At 35.4% G+C, this 13,809-nt stretch overlaps 1 protein-coding gene across 1 annotated transcript; it reads left to right on the top strand.

Annotated features, from left to right (window-relative positions):
• Positions 1 to 2,993: 2,993 nt before the first annotated feature.
• On the top strand, positions 2,994 to 10,687 carry LOC18433464 (endoglucanase 15). The gene is made up of 6 exons (XM_006843552.4): positions 2,994 to 3,191; positions 5,341 to 5,754; positions 8,076 to 8,159; positions 8,252 to 8,404; positions 9,780 to 10,073; positions 10,327 to 10,687. The coding sequence occupies exons 1-6, from the start codon at positions 2,994 to 2,996 to the stop codon at positions 10,651 to 10,653; spliced, it is 1,470 nt and encodes a 489-aa protein (XP_006843615.4). The 3' UTR covers positions 10,654 to 10,687.
• The last annotated feature ends 3,122 nt before the right edge of the window (positions 10,688 to 13,809 follow it).

A 13,809-nucleotide genomic window follows, 5' to 3' on the forward strand; every position in this document is an offset into this window, starting at 1 on the left:
AATCCCATGTATACTTTTTGAATCCGAATCTGGATCCTGGTGGATCGAGAATCAGATCCGACCCATTCTCATCCCTGACAATATAGTAGTAATTGTATAGTGAGGCTGGACCCTTTTCTATACTTTGGCACGTCTTAAGTGGAGGCTGGCCTTGCTTTAGATCGGATTCAAATTTGGTGAGTAGGGGTGGCAACGGGTCCGGTACGACTTGGACCTAGACCTGAATGTATTCGGGTCCAGGTTTTTTACTTGGACCCAACACGTCGAGTCCAATAGTTGAACCCATACCCATCGAGTCTTGAGGTTTATCCCATCGGGTCCAAGGTCTGTTTGGGTCCATTGCCACTATCACTCTAAGCGTCTCATTTCTCCTTTTTTTTTTTGGCCAGTTTTTTTTTTATCATATATCTATATTATTGGTAATATGGTCACAATCATTTGCCATTAGATTTCAAGCAGTCTGATTTGTCGTTTATTAGTTGAAGATGACAACGAATTCTTATTGTATATGAGCTTTAATACGCCCAAACAAATAGGTCTTGAAGTATTTTATCTCCAACAATTTACGGGTACGAGTCGGGTCCAATCATGCCTGAGTTCAGATCCGAATAATGTTCAGTTCCAGGTTTTGGGCTCCGACCTCAATCTGCGGGTCCAAATGTTGGACCCATACCCAGAGCCCTATCGGATATACCCGTCGGGTTCCGGGTCAGGTCCGGGTCCATTGCCATCCCTATTGGTGAGGCACAACACAATTTGGATACATGGAAATTTTTCCCTAAGGCAGCTACCCAATAGGGTTTAGTACGGAAAATTCAAATTTGCCCCATGACAGCTACACTGGTTTGTACTTCTTTAATAATGAAAATTACTTATCTAAGGAGAATCCTTATCTCTGCAAGGCTGCAGGCACAGGTAGCCTTGTACAATGATAGGAAGTAATATTCATGCATTATGAATTGGACAAGATTTAAAATTGGAACCCTAGATCATGGTGTTTGTAACGACTAACAACGACTGAAATTGTGGCTTAAGATATCCAATTATAATGGGCATACTGGATTATATGAAAAATATTATAGTATTGACGTAAAAAAAATCATACATAGGTCCAAATATTATTAGGTCTTGAGAGGTTAATCATAACGGGAATCTTAACGGCTAGGGGAGAGCTTGTCAAAACTCCTAACTGCCTACAGGACATTAATTTTAATAATGAATTATTTGTCGCTATTGGACATTAATTTTAATAATAAATTATTTGTGGTGGGCTGGAGACCCTATAGAAATGGAGGTTTTTCTTAAGGACTGTGTTGTTGAGAAAAAGAATTGTGATGATTATCAACACTAAGTCTATCCAACACGGCAGGGTTTGGCCTATAGGATTTGGATAAGCACCTCAAGCTCATTATGTAGTTTGGGGACAGATCCGAGCATCTTACTATCTATAATCCTATCTCTGCCAAGCTTTCCTTTTAGAATATCACCTATATGTGTATGCCACAATATCAATTTTCATTGGTCACTTAAAAATTTTTTTTTGTATTTTTTTTTCATAATCTACTCCAATTATCAAGAAAAACAGAAACTTGATAAACCTTTTTATATAAGGGATTGTATATAATGTGACCATTTACTTTAATACAAGGAGGTCACAATTATTTATAACCATCCGATGTGAAATTTGATAGCTTTGGTGTGTCACAATTTGAGAAAATTTCTTTTGAACTTTGTGCTTGGTCAATGGAATATATGCAACCACTCAATTTTATATCCAATAGTCAAGATTAATTGTTGTAAATGGTCTCATTATATACTTTCCTTTTATATAAAGGGTATGGGTTGTACAGAGCCGAGGTTCTAAACAATCAAAGTAAAGTGCACCTTCAAATAGTGTCGAAAAATATGGTTTCAATACTGGAAACCTTTTTAATAGCCTTAAAATATATTTTCATATGTAATTATAATATTTAAAGCTTAAAAAATAGTGTAGATCAAGCAGATCTATCAGAACTTGAAAATTTTGAAAATTGATTGTCAAAAAATGTATTACAAGATGCACTAGTTTCAAAAATTGAAATCTATTTTTTTTCTCATATCCATATATCTTGATGTCGAGATAATCAATTTGAGATATTTCGGCATCAAAACAACCTTTCATAGTAAAAGTTTTGAGGTGGGCTTTAGTTTTATTGTTTAAAGCCTATGCTCTATATAGACGTTTTCCTCATATAAATGGATTATCACAAGGAGGCAATATCTTGACGCTTAAAAAGTAGTGATTCACATAGGGATTCTAAAACTTTAGGTAAAATACAAAACGTTTCGTTTATATGCAGAAATTACAAAGAAGGTCAGTTACCCTACATTTTTTTATTTTATTTTTCAAAATTGCCCTTAGTCAACTCAAATGTTTTATTTTTTATTTTTAAATTTTTTCGTTAATAGGGAAGTGCCCCAAGCTTTAAAACAATGGCGTACTAAAGAAAAAAAAAAAAAACTGAAAACAAATCAAACTTCAGGCGATAAATAGTTAATTTTAAAAAAAAAAAATAAAAAAAAAGCGTTGACCGATGTTTTTTTGTAATTTCTGCAAATAAGTGGAGAATTTCGTATTTGACTTAAAACTTTTAAAGTCCGTATGTAAATCACTAAAAAAAAAACGTTTCTATATTTCTCTGCAATTCTCCAATTTGGAAAAAGAGACAATGAAGATCTTTGCATATATGCAAAGATTCACATGCTTTCAATACGTAGTCCAAATATAGGAAGTTAGCATCGAAAAAAAGTGCAAATATAGTATGTTGCTGCCAGCGTATTACGAATACAAAAGCAAGAGTATCAATGGAGTAATGAAATTTGTATAACTGTAAATATTTAATCAGCATAAAAAAGTGGTGTCCCTTACCTTAAATACAGCTGATAAAATAGGTCATTCTCTCCCTAACCTATGCTCAAATCAAAGAAGAGAGCTTTAGTGGTGAGCAGGAAGAATGCGTTCACCATTGTTGTTATTGAGTTTGGTGGTGGTGGTCCTTCCTTTAAGACATGGGGAGGCAGGAGCAGATTATGGACAAGCATTAAACAAGGCTCTTTTGTTTTTTGAGGCTCAAAGATCAGGGAAATTGCCTCCGAATCAGAGGGTTCAGTGGCGAGGGGACTCTGCTCTGGACGATGGACATTCCACTGGGGTAAAATACATTGCTTTCCATTGTTAAAATCATAGTTACTGGGATCTCTTATTTTGGTTGACGATCCCTTCTAAGATCGCAATTTTGTCGCTCTCGAAACAAATCTTTTAGGGATATCGATTTTTAAGATCCTGATTCCTGCTGTTAGAGATCTTGATCCCAACCATAAAGACCAAAACAATAACTAAACTCACGATTTTCTTTGTCTATAGCCAACTAACAACACAACTATTGCTTGCTTGCAATCCATAATAAGATCTATACTTTAAAGAGTATTCATAATCCTAGATTATCATAAACTTTAAAGTTTGCAACAAGATCCCCAAAAGTTGGGATTAAGATTTCAAAGGGTCGGGATCAAGATAACTAAAAGGTTGGAATCTCTATCCCTAACATTTGATAATCTCTATCCCTAAATGTCCATTATACATGCATTATATGGATGGGGTTCCCAACTATAGGGATCTTCTAGCATTTCTCGATCCCTCGCTCCCATTCCCAATCTCTGTACCGTTCTCGCTCCTGATCCCTACAACTATGGTTAAGATCTATCCTTGTCTTAAAGCAAGGTCTCTAGTGGGACATGGGTCTCAAGCTTTGATAATGTTCTTGCACAACTAACGAAAGAAGATTGAACAACATGAAGAAATATGCTAAAATTAAAATCTATAAAAATCAAATATTTTAAAACCAATTTTAGAATCTAGATAGGAAAATATTGCCCGAAATAAAGATTTCTAGTGCATATACTATTTCCTAGCTCCCTTAAGCAAAGGGGCTACTTGGGAGACTTTGATTGATCTAAAATTTTGGGATCCAAGGATAACCACATGAATAATTTTTAAAAATAAAAGTTTGATTTTGAAGTCTTGAACACTTAGATCTTGCCATCAAAAAATTAGATGCCCTTCAATCCATTTAAAAGTTTTTTGGCTTTTTGAGGATGGCCTCTTGTTTCAAGAGGTTGCGTCTACAAAATTTATGTCTTAGAATTGGTTTTTACGGGATTTATAGTTTGTTCCTTATTTTGTGATATTTTATGTGGAGTCTCTCTCATAGCTTTTTGATATTTTTATTGTTTTTAAGATAGACCGATGCCATTCATAATAAATTCATTAAAAACTGCTTTTTAAACATATTAACAAACATGGAGAAAAAAAAAAGATAAGTTTTTCCTGCAAATAAATATGTTTCTTGAGAAACTATTTACACACCAACCAAACGTGCCTTTAGAGTTACAAGTAAAATATATATAGCATGGATTGTTTACTATGAGATCATTTACCTTGTTGCAAGGAAGTCATAATTACAACCAACCATTTGATGTTAAATTGGATGGCTTAGAGTGCCTCATAGAGGCCGAGAAAATTCTATTTCATAACTTTGATTCTAGTCAATCATATACTCACGATTTGAAATCCGATAGACAAAAGTGCCTATGACCTCCTTGTATTAAAAGTAAATGGTCTTTTTGTAGTTTGTGGTGAATAAATGCTCTTTGGTGAGGTTTAGTGAATAAAGGTTAACATCGGACTACCCATTTTCCTTTTTTTATATTATCTACAAATTGTCTAATGTTTCAGATATCGGAGCACCTAATTTCCATTTTTGTTAAATCATATACAAGTTGTTCAATGTTTTAGATATGAGACGTACTCATTCAAACATTGTATGTGGAACGACGGGATGGTTTGATTGTTTTCAATATTGGATAGCTCTGATAATAAGTGCTCAACTATCCACGGCATCAAACTAATAAACCGGCGGCAAAACAAAAATTTTTAAAAGTTAAAAACAAAAAGATACAAACTGAAGCACCTCCATATAAACTATCAAAAAATAAGGACCAAGCCGTTATTCCAGGAAAATTTTCCAGTCCCTACAAAATTTTCTCGATTGAAGAAACGATGGAAGCAAGTCTATCCACAGCACCGATAATGTTCACATCTAACCACAGAGTTATATCATGGGTTCAAATTTCAAATTCCAGCAGTTAAAAATGGGTGAAAAAAGGAATTATTTCAGCACTTTAAAATGGGTGAAAGAAGGAGTTCAAAGATGTTGCAGAATTGTGTCACAAACACACACTAAATGTTGCAGAATTGTTTGTTAGTACCTCTCAAAGATTAGGGTTATGCAATCTTAACAGGATGATCTTGTCGGAGGGTACTACATCGATGGCGACAACGTGAAGTACTCGTTCCCTATGGCCTTCACTGTGACCATGCTCGCATGGAGCGTGGTTGAATACTCTAATGAGTTGCAGACAAGCAATGAGCTCTCACATGCCATGGAAGCTATAAGGTGGGGCACTGACTACTTCATCAAAGCCCAGCCAAAAGATACCGTTCTGTATGCTGTAGTAGGGGACCCCATCTTGGACCACGCTTGTTGGGAGAGACCAGAGGATATGACAACATCAAGGCAGGCATACCGTATCGATGAGGCCCATCCTGGCGCGGATCTGGCCGGAGAGACTGCAGCCGCTTTGGCTGCATCGTCGATGGTTTTCAAATCGAGCGATTCGACCTATGCTCTCCTGCTGCTTGACCATGCTAAGAGGGTTAGTTTCCATTCTTTTCTTGCGTTCTTCTTCCCAGAATATGGCTCACAATCACAATTACAGCCTTTATAACATTGTTGTTCATTGGAATGTAATGGATGGTGATGGAGTGAGAGCTCAACGCAATAGGACATGATTCCTTGCTCTCTCTCCATCATCATGGCTGGGCTTGAGTAGTTAGCAATTGACGTTAGCAATGTTATATCTCGAGTTTAAATCCTACTGCTGAATTCCTGATAAAAAAACTCTATCAATCAGTATGATGATGATGAGTTCTCGTCTTTTTTCGGGTATGATTTCCTAATATTAAAGCACTGGTATTCCCTTTTATAAAAGAGTTTGCCTACAAAGAAAGTTTGTGCCTAATAAATGACACTCTCGTCTACAACTATTCCCTTTTATGAAAGTATATAGTGTCTTTTAATTTTTTTCTCATACGTCGTATTAAACTTCAGTATATTTAAACTTCCCACCATCACAAACCTATAAACTCTAGACAAACCCTTACTTAAACTATAGGTTTGTGATGGTGGGAAGTCTAAATATACTGAATTTGAGTTTAATATGACGTATGAGAAAAAAATTAAAATACACTTATATCCTTTCATAAAAGGGAATAGTCGTAGACAAGAGTGTCATTGATTAGGCACAAACTTTTTCTGTAGACAATCTCTTTTATAAAAGGGAAGTCTAAATATACTGAATCTTTATTTGGAATCTTCTTTGTAGACAATGTTTTCTTTTATTTTTTATTATTATTAATTTTACTGCAATTGGATAGCTTTAATAATTTTGTATATGTAATTTTATTTCCTTTTCTCAATGCCTTTTCTGACATTGACATTTATTTTTATTGCGACAAGTATTAATGTGTTTTCAAGTAGAATGCTCTAAGAGCAAGAAAATGCTTAAAAAGACATGAATAGAAGTATTGAGAAAAAATACAGTGACTTTTAATCTTATTGCGAACATGACCCTTGATAGAGAAGAATGGATTCATGTAGCGACCCTATATAATTGAGATAAGGCTGGATGAAGATGATGATGGTGATAACTATTATTGTTTTGAGAGTCAATAGAAGTTTGTACTTTTGCAAGAATTCCTCTTTTTAACTTTATTATAGATAAAAGAAATGAAAATGTCAATAAAGTAGAGGGTTGCTAAGAAATGTTTGATTTGATTAAAATTTTTGCTTCAATAGAAACTTTTATTTAGAGAAAAATTAGATGAATTAAAAGAGTTGGGGAAAATTTTAAAAACTTACATTCCTAATTGTTCTCGCTTAGTATATAGATAAGCGAGTTGAATTAGGCAGCTTCAATTTGTTTTGAGAATATGGCTGGGTCATGGTGGTATGACAACTTGTGCACCAACTAAATTCTAGGCTTCAGTTCTCACCTAACGCATTAAACAACCACTATTCAAAAATAGTATAGGCTCGTCTTCCCCACTGAATTACCAAAAAAAAGAGGTGAAATTTGGTTTTGTTCAGTTTTTAAGGATACATTTCAATAACTACTGGGCAGTTTCATTAACTTGAATTGTGAAGATGCCCAATGATTTAACTTCAAATATGAAATTTGGTTATTGTTTAGCTGAGTGATCCAAGACTAGATAATCTGGACCAAGAATTGGCTATGACTGAACTGTTCCCGAGAAAGTATCCAGCTTGAACCCCACCACCTTAAGAAAAAAACTCCACATGGTCATACTTATTTTTTTGCATTTTTTGGTTCACGAATTTGAATCAATCCAAATAGATGACCCGGTATCCAACACAAACCCCGAGTGGATGATCCATCACACTAATGCGGGCTCTAAAACAATAGTTTAGCTTCAGTCGAATCCCAGTTGTCCTTGGTAGTGTTGGCTTTCAAATAGCATTGAGAAATATGGAAATCTTTGTGAGAGCCTTAAATGTATTTTCATTTTTAATTATAAAATTTAAAGCTTAAAAACTAGTGTAGATCAAGCAGCTCTATAAAAACTTGAAAATCTTGATAATTGACTCTTCAAACATACATTACACGATGCATTATTTTCAAAACTTGAAATTTATTTATTTCATATGTCCATGTATCTTGATGTCGAGATGATCAATTTGAAGGCACTTGGGCATCAAAACAACCTCTTCTAGTAAAATTTTTGAAGTTGGTTCTAATTTGATTGTTCAGGGCCTCAGCTCTATATAAATGCTTTTTATTTATAAAATACCCTTTAACACAAATTGATTTTTAAAATTTTTTTTCACTACTTATTTAATCATTGAGATTGCATTTGAGCAATGGGTGTAAGACGCCATTGTTGGTTGATTTTGCAGCTCTTTTACTTTGCTCGTGACCATCGAGGGGTGTACTCCCAAACCGTCGGCGGTTATGACTTGTATGCCAGCACCGATGACAAAGTAACTCACTCACTCTCTCTCTCTCTCTCTCTCTCTCTCTCTCTTAATCTTCTGTCTGTTTTTTAATGTCCTCACCATCTTTCTCTCTCTAGGATGAAATGCTGTGGGCCGCAGCTTGGCTCTATCGGGCCAGTGGTGACCCGGTGTTCATTGATTATATGAGGCATAACGAAGATAATGGAGGTGTAAAGAAATACTTCTCATGGGACGAAAAATTTCCAGGCGTTCAAGCCCTTGTATCAATGGTCTCTCTCTTTATCTCTCCTTGAGTGCATGTAGTGTACCCTCACAGGTTCATATTATGCATTAGCTCCCTCAGGCATATTACCCGGAAGATCTTTTGGTGCTACGGATTGGGATCTACTAGAGAATCATCGGTATTTTTAAAAAGGAAATTTTAGATTTTGAGTTTATTAATACTAGCATTCGATTATCCAAAAGTTTGATGGTCTCTTTTCAATCAAATGATGCAATATTTTCATGCACTTGTATGAGTGCTAATGAAATTTTTTGAAATTTCTCTTATATCCTCGGATTTTATTGAGGGTAGGAGCTATAATGTTGGTTAACCTTTCTTTGTGACAACACTTTCAGATTGAATGTTAAGTATGCTCATAATCTGAGTTCTTTTATGTCAGTGCACAATTGAGATGGCTTGAGTCACAATTCATCCCTAAAATGGTTTCATTTTTAATTTATTTACCAATAACTTCTACATGAAATTTAGGGCTCCTTGGGGTGCACCTAATAAAAGTAACAAAAAAAATGTTAATAAAATAATAAAAATATACCTTTAAGCTATACCCCCATTTTGGACATTTTCTATAATGGACATATTTGTTTCTTACTTTTTTCAATGGGGGCGATTTGTATATAGCTTAGGCTCTAAACAATCGAAGTCGAGTGCACCTTCAAATAGTGCTGAGAAATATGGTCTCAATATTGGAAATCTTTGTGATAGCCTTAAAATATGTTTTCATCTCTAATTATAAAATTTAAAGCTTAGAAAATAGTGTAGTTCGAACAGATCTATGAAAACTTGAAAATCTTGAAAGTTGGTAGTCCAAAAATACATTACAAGATGCACTATTTTCAAAACTTGAGAGAGGCTCTAATTTGATTGATGATCAATTTGATGATATTTGGGCATCAAAACAATATCTTTTAATGAAATTTTTGAGATAGGCTCTAATTTGGTTGTTTAGAGCCTTGGCTCTATATAAACTTCTTCCTTTTTCAATTGCACCTCAATGACGACCCTCTAATTTCACCTCAATAATTTGTATTAGAAGATCAAGATTGAAATACTTGTTTTCAGTTTAAGATCAGATGATCCAAGGCTTATGACATTATGATCGAAGCTATCCCAACCCTCCAATCTGAGAATTAGAGTAAATTATTTTATGTGGGTGGAGCCACATAAGAAGATTTGCTGCAAGAAAACTTTGGTACTTGCAACCAGTAATGCATATTACCAGTATAGAATCCCTTCCTCACATTTTCATCTTTCACCAAATGTATATTTCATCTTTCACCAAATGTATATTTCATCTTGCTGATTTGTTTTTCTAATTTTTTCTTTGTGATTTGTAAATGTATGTTTCATCATTCTCTCATCAGTTCTTGCTGCAAGGGAGAGTGACAGAGGAGCCGTATTGGGATGCATTCCGGAGCAATGTGGAAACATTACTCTGCCAATATATTCAGAAGAGTGGTACCTCAAACGCGAGGACAACGCCTGGGGGCCTTCTTTGGCTCAATCCCTGGATTAACCTCCAGTATATCTCCACTGCATCATTCCTCCTCACCGTCTATTCCGACTTTCTCTCAACTGCCCGAGGTGGCCCGAGATCTCTCATGTGCCCTGCTGGTCAGGTCCAGCCCTCTGAGCTCCTCTCCTTCGCCCGTTCACAGGTATATTTTACTTGCACTGGTCACTTTCTTGTTTTCTTTCTCATTACTATGGATCACTTAAAGTAAACCCCCCATCAAAAGAGAAAATTAAAGTAGCCTGTTGAAGAGATTTTCTCTTACTCACTTTCAATTTCATTAACCAGGCCCCAAATCTCATTCAAAATCAAACCCCTTCAGATAAAACCAACCACAAAATACCATGTAAATTCATCAACATCTCTAAATTGAAACTAATATCAAAAAGCAATTGCAGGTGGACTACATTCTAGGCACCAATCCGAAGGCCGTTAGCTACATGGTTGGTTATGGCAGCAGCTACCCATGGCATGTGCACCACAGAGGGGCTTCAATCGTCTCCGTGAAGAAGGACCCAACGCCCGTTGGCTGCGAAGATGGTTTGAAAATATGGTTTGATAACACCGGCCCCGACCCCAATGTCATTGATGGGGGCGTTGTCGGGGGACCCGATGAAAATGATGCATTTGGAGATAACAGAAGCCTAATGGCACAATCACAGCCTGCAATCTACACCACTGCACCTCTAGTTGGTGTCCTTGCCAAGTTAGCAACAATGAAATGAACTCCATCTTATTCACTTTATGATGAAGCTTTAACTGAAGGGTTGTTTTTAGAACACAAGCTCAAAGTAAATGATTGAAAAACAGAAGCCTTTACAGGTAAGAGCCTTGTATTTAAAATTGGAAGGTAGCCTAGTAAATTTTCTTTGAAAAATATTCCCCAATTGTTTGTTGGGTGTGGTTTGCGTAAGGTTGTAACTTTAAACAATCAAATTAAGGTGCACCTCCAACTTTTGTCATGAAATGTAATTTTGGTGGCGAAAATTCTGAGGATGGTGTAAGAATCGTAAGACCCGAAAGGATCATCATTAAATTTGGCACAGATATCTAAAAAAGTCAAGTCCCGTACCCATCTAATAACGTTTCTAGAAATTTGTACCAAATTTAATAGTGATAATTTGGGATCCTACACACATTTGTGTGGGAGGCTCTCATAAGATCATTACTCTTATCTCTAATTATAAAATTCTAAACTCCAAAAATGGTTCAAATCAATAAGATTTATAATCATGAAAATCTTGAAAATGGGAGGTATAGATAATGTTATGCATTATGTATTATGTTTAGGATTTGAAATCTCGACATCAAGATGATCAATTAGATATTTTCTTAACATCAAAACAACCTTTTGCGAAGGCTTTTAGAGGAGCACCTTAATTCGACATTTAAAGGTGTCTAACATTATATAAACGTTCTCCTAGTTTCTTTGAGTATGTTAAGTTTATGTTCTGATAAGTCACGCTAAGTTTGATTTAAAAGGGAAAATATCTTTTTACCCCCCATTTTAACTTGTTTATCTCATCAGTCTTAAGAATTGATAATATTACTTGTACGTAAAAAGGCTCCATATTTTCTATCTTATAACCTCTTAGATCTTTTTTATCCCAAATTTTTTATCCAAAAAAATACTAAAATGACACTCTATCCCTCTTTCTCACATCACCGTCTCTCTCTCTAAACTCCATCTCTCTCTCTCTAAAACCCAAAGTTGTATTGAAAATTCCCCTCCTAAAATTTATCTTCTCTTTTTAACAATTATCTAAAAATTATCCAATGCTACTTGTCTTTGGATAATCATATTCTTAATCCAGAAAGCAAGTTGTCAGTTGCCATTGAATGCAAAGAGCAAAAATTGTAGAGGAAAAAAGAAAGAATCAATAAAGCCCCAAAAGCCCTTAAAACAAACGTTGGACTTCAAAACTGTTTTTCTATTTCAATGGCATTTGACCCTCTCCAAAAACCCTAATTTCTCTCTTGATACTCTCTCAAATAGACAAAGATGGCTCCTTTTATGGGGTTTCTCTGGAGAACACCCCAGAAGAACCCCCTAAAAGCACTAGCAAGAAAGTAGCAAAGACAGAAGCCATGAAAGCTGAGACGTTGAAGAAAAAGCAAGAAATGGCGGCCTCTGCAGCTCTAGTTGATGAAGCAAACCCTCTGGCTTCGTATTACGGAGATATTCCTTTGAAGGAGCTTCAATCTAAGGAGATCAGTGGTCAAGCATGGACCGAAGTGAATCGTTATTAGATGAATTGAAGGATAAAGAGATTTTGATCCGTGGTCAGGCTCAAACCATACATGGCTTTCTCTGTAGTGAGAGAGACGGGGTTCTCTGTGCAATGTGTTTTCACTGTTGCTCCAGGGTTTGTCATTAAACAGATGGTTAAATTCGGTTCTAATGATGGGTGGGTGCTGTAAAAATCAATCAAAATGCCGGAAACCACCAAAGCCACTGATAATGATTTAGCCACCATGAGTGGCCCTCTGATCTCATATTCCGGTGTCGCAGCTGATTTTTTGGCGACTCATGGCCTGAAAACTTGCTAGAAATCAGATACCATTTGCACTTTTCTTTGCCTTCTGTACATTGTCTCGTCAATAACAGCAATAGCATTCATGGACTTTGCTCATAGCGCGGGCTAAGTTGCAATCTATGGATTCAACCTCCAAGTTGACTCCAAATGCTCAGGGGGGGGGGGGGGGAGGAGATGGAGTTTAGAGAAAGAAAACCATACCGAGAGAAAAGGATATGGTGTCGTTTTAGTGTGTTTTTTGGTAAGTCAAAGTAGTTTTGGGGGTCGTAAGATAGAAAAGATGATAAGCTTTTGTTTACAAGTAATATTTTTAATTTTTAAGTTCGATGAGATAGATAAGTTAAAAAAAAAAAAGTAAAAGTAAATTTTTCCTTTTTAAAATTGGAAAATTTAAGTTAGTACCATTATTTATTATTATTATTATTGGTCCCAAAATATACAACATTTAAGAGGTGGTCCTTGCTTACTGACTTTTTATGGTTTTTTTCCAAGTATTGTCTTAATTGGTGCATGTCAAGGGAACCATGTTACTACTAGTATTTTAGACCTCATTGTTTGAAAGTTTAAGGTGATCCAATGTTTCGGATAGTGGATTGATGAAAAAGTCTAGGCTGATTAGACGACCTTATAAAATTTTTTGCTTTTGACATTTAACACACGTATGAATATCATATAATTAAAAAACATTAATATGGAGCGAACTTGAAAAAAATAAAAAATATCAAGGGACAAAGACTTGTGTATAAATATTGCATATTTTAACTGTCGCGTAATAACTTTCAAATGAAATAGTACGGACTTATTTTTTCCTTTACAATGTTAAAAAGGTGTTTTTGGAAAAAGGTGGACTAATTTTGGAACGATTAGGTGGTTCTGTGTGTTCAAATTGTTCATCTGCACACTCTTATAAAAAACCTAATGGGGAGGATTGATGGTTTCCAAAACTCAAAAATTATATGAAGATCAATTGAAAATGGAGTTGGAGCTCAAAACCTGCTCCAAAACAAAATCCCTCCAAGACCATACCTAGACCATTCATTGTTATTGATGTTACTTCTGGAGAATTTTGAATTCAAAATCTTAAAATTGATTGTAAGATGCATCAAAGAAGACTCGGGAAGAATGTAGGGCTCACAAAAAACCCTGTGGGTAAAATGTAGACTTTGATCCGCTGGGTCACTCATATATTCACTTCATACGATATAATTTTACCCATCTTACCCGCTGAAAATACAAGGCAACTATGGCATATGTGCATCAACACATGAATAAAAAAAAAAAAAAAGGTCACCAGTAAATTTAAATAAACGATTCATAAAAAAATCCACCCGAAGAGGTATCATT

This window comes from Amborella trichopoda, chromosome 8 (genome assembly GCF_054954075.1).
Source record: "Amborella trichopoda isolate Santa Cruz 75 chromosome 8, AtrichopodaSantaCruz75HAP2 v2.0, whole genome shotgun sequence".
Classification (NCBI taxonomy): Eukaryota; Viridiplantae; Streptophyta; class Magnoliopsida; order Amborellales; family Amborellaceae; genus Amborella; species Amborella trichopoda.

Coding starts and splice junctions, on each gene's coding strand:
- LOC18433464 (XM_006843552.4), top strand. CDS start 2,994: ATGCGTTCACCATTGTTGTTATTGAGTTTGGTGGTGGTGGTCCTTCCT. Junction 3,192..5,340: donor ACGATGGACATTCCACTGGG/GTAAAATACATT, acceptor CAATCTTAACAG/GATGATCTTGTCGGAGGGTA. Junction 8,405..9,779: donor TTCAAGCCCTTGTATCAATG/GTCTCTCTCTTT, acceptor TTCTCTCATCAG/TTCTTGCTGCAAGGGAGAGT.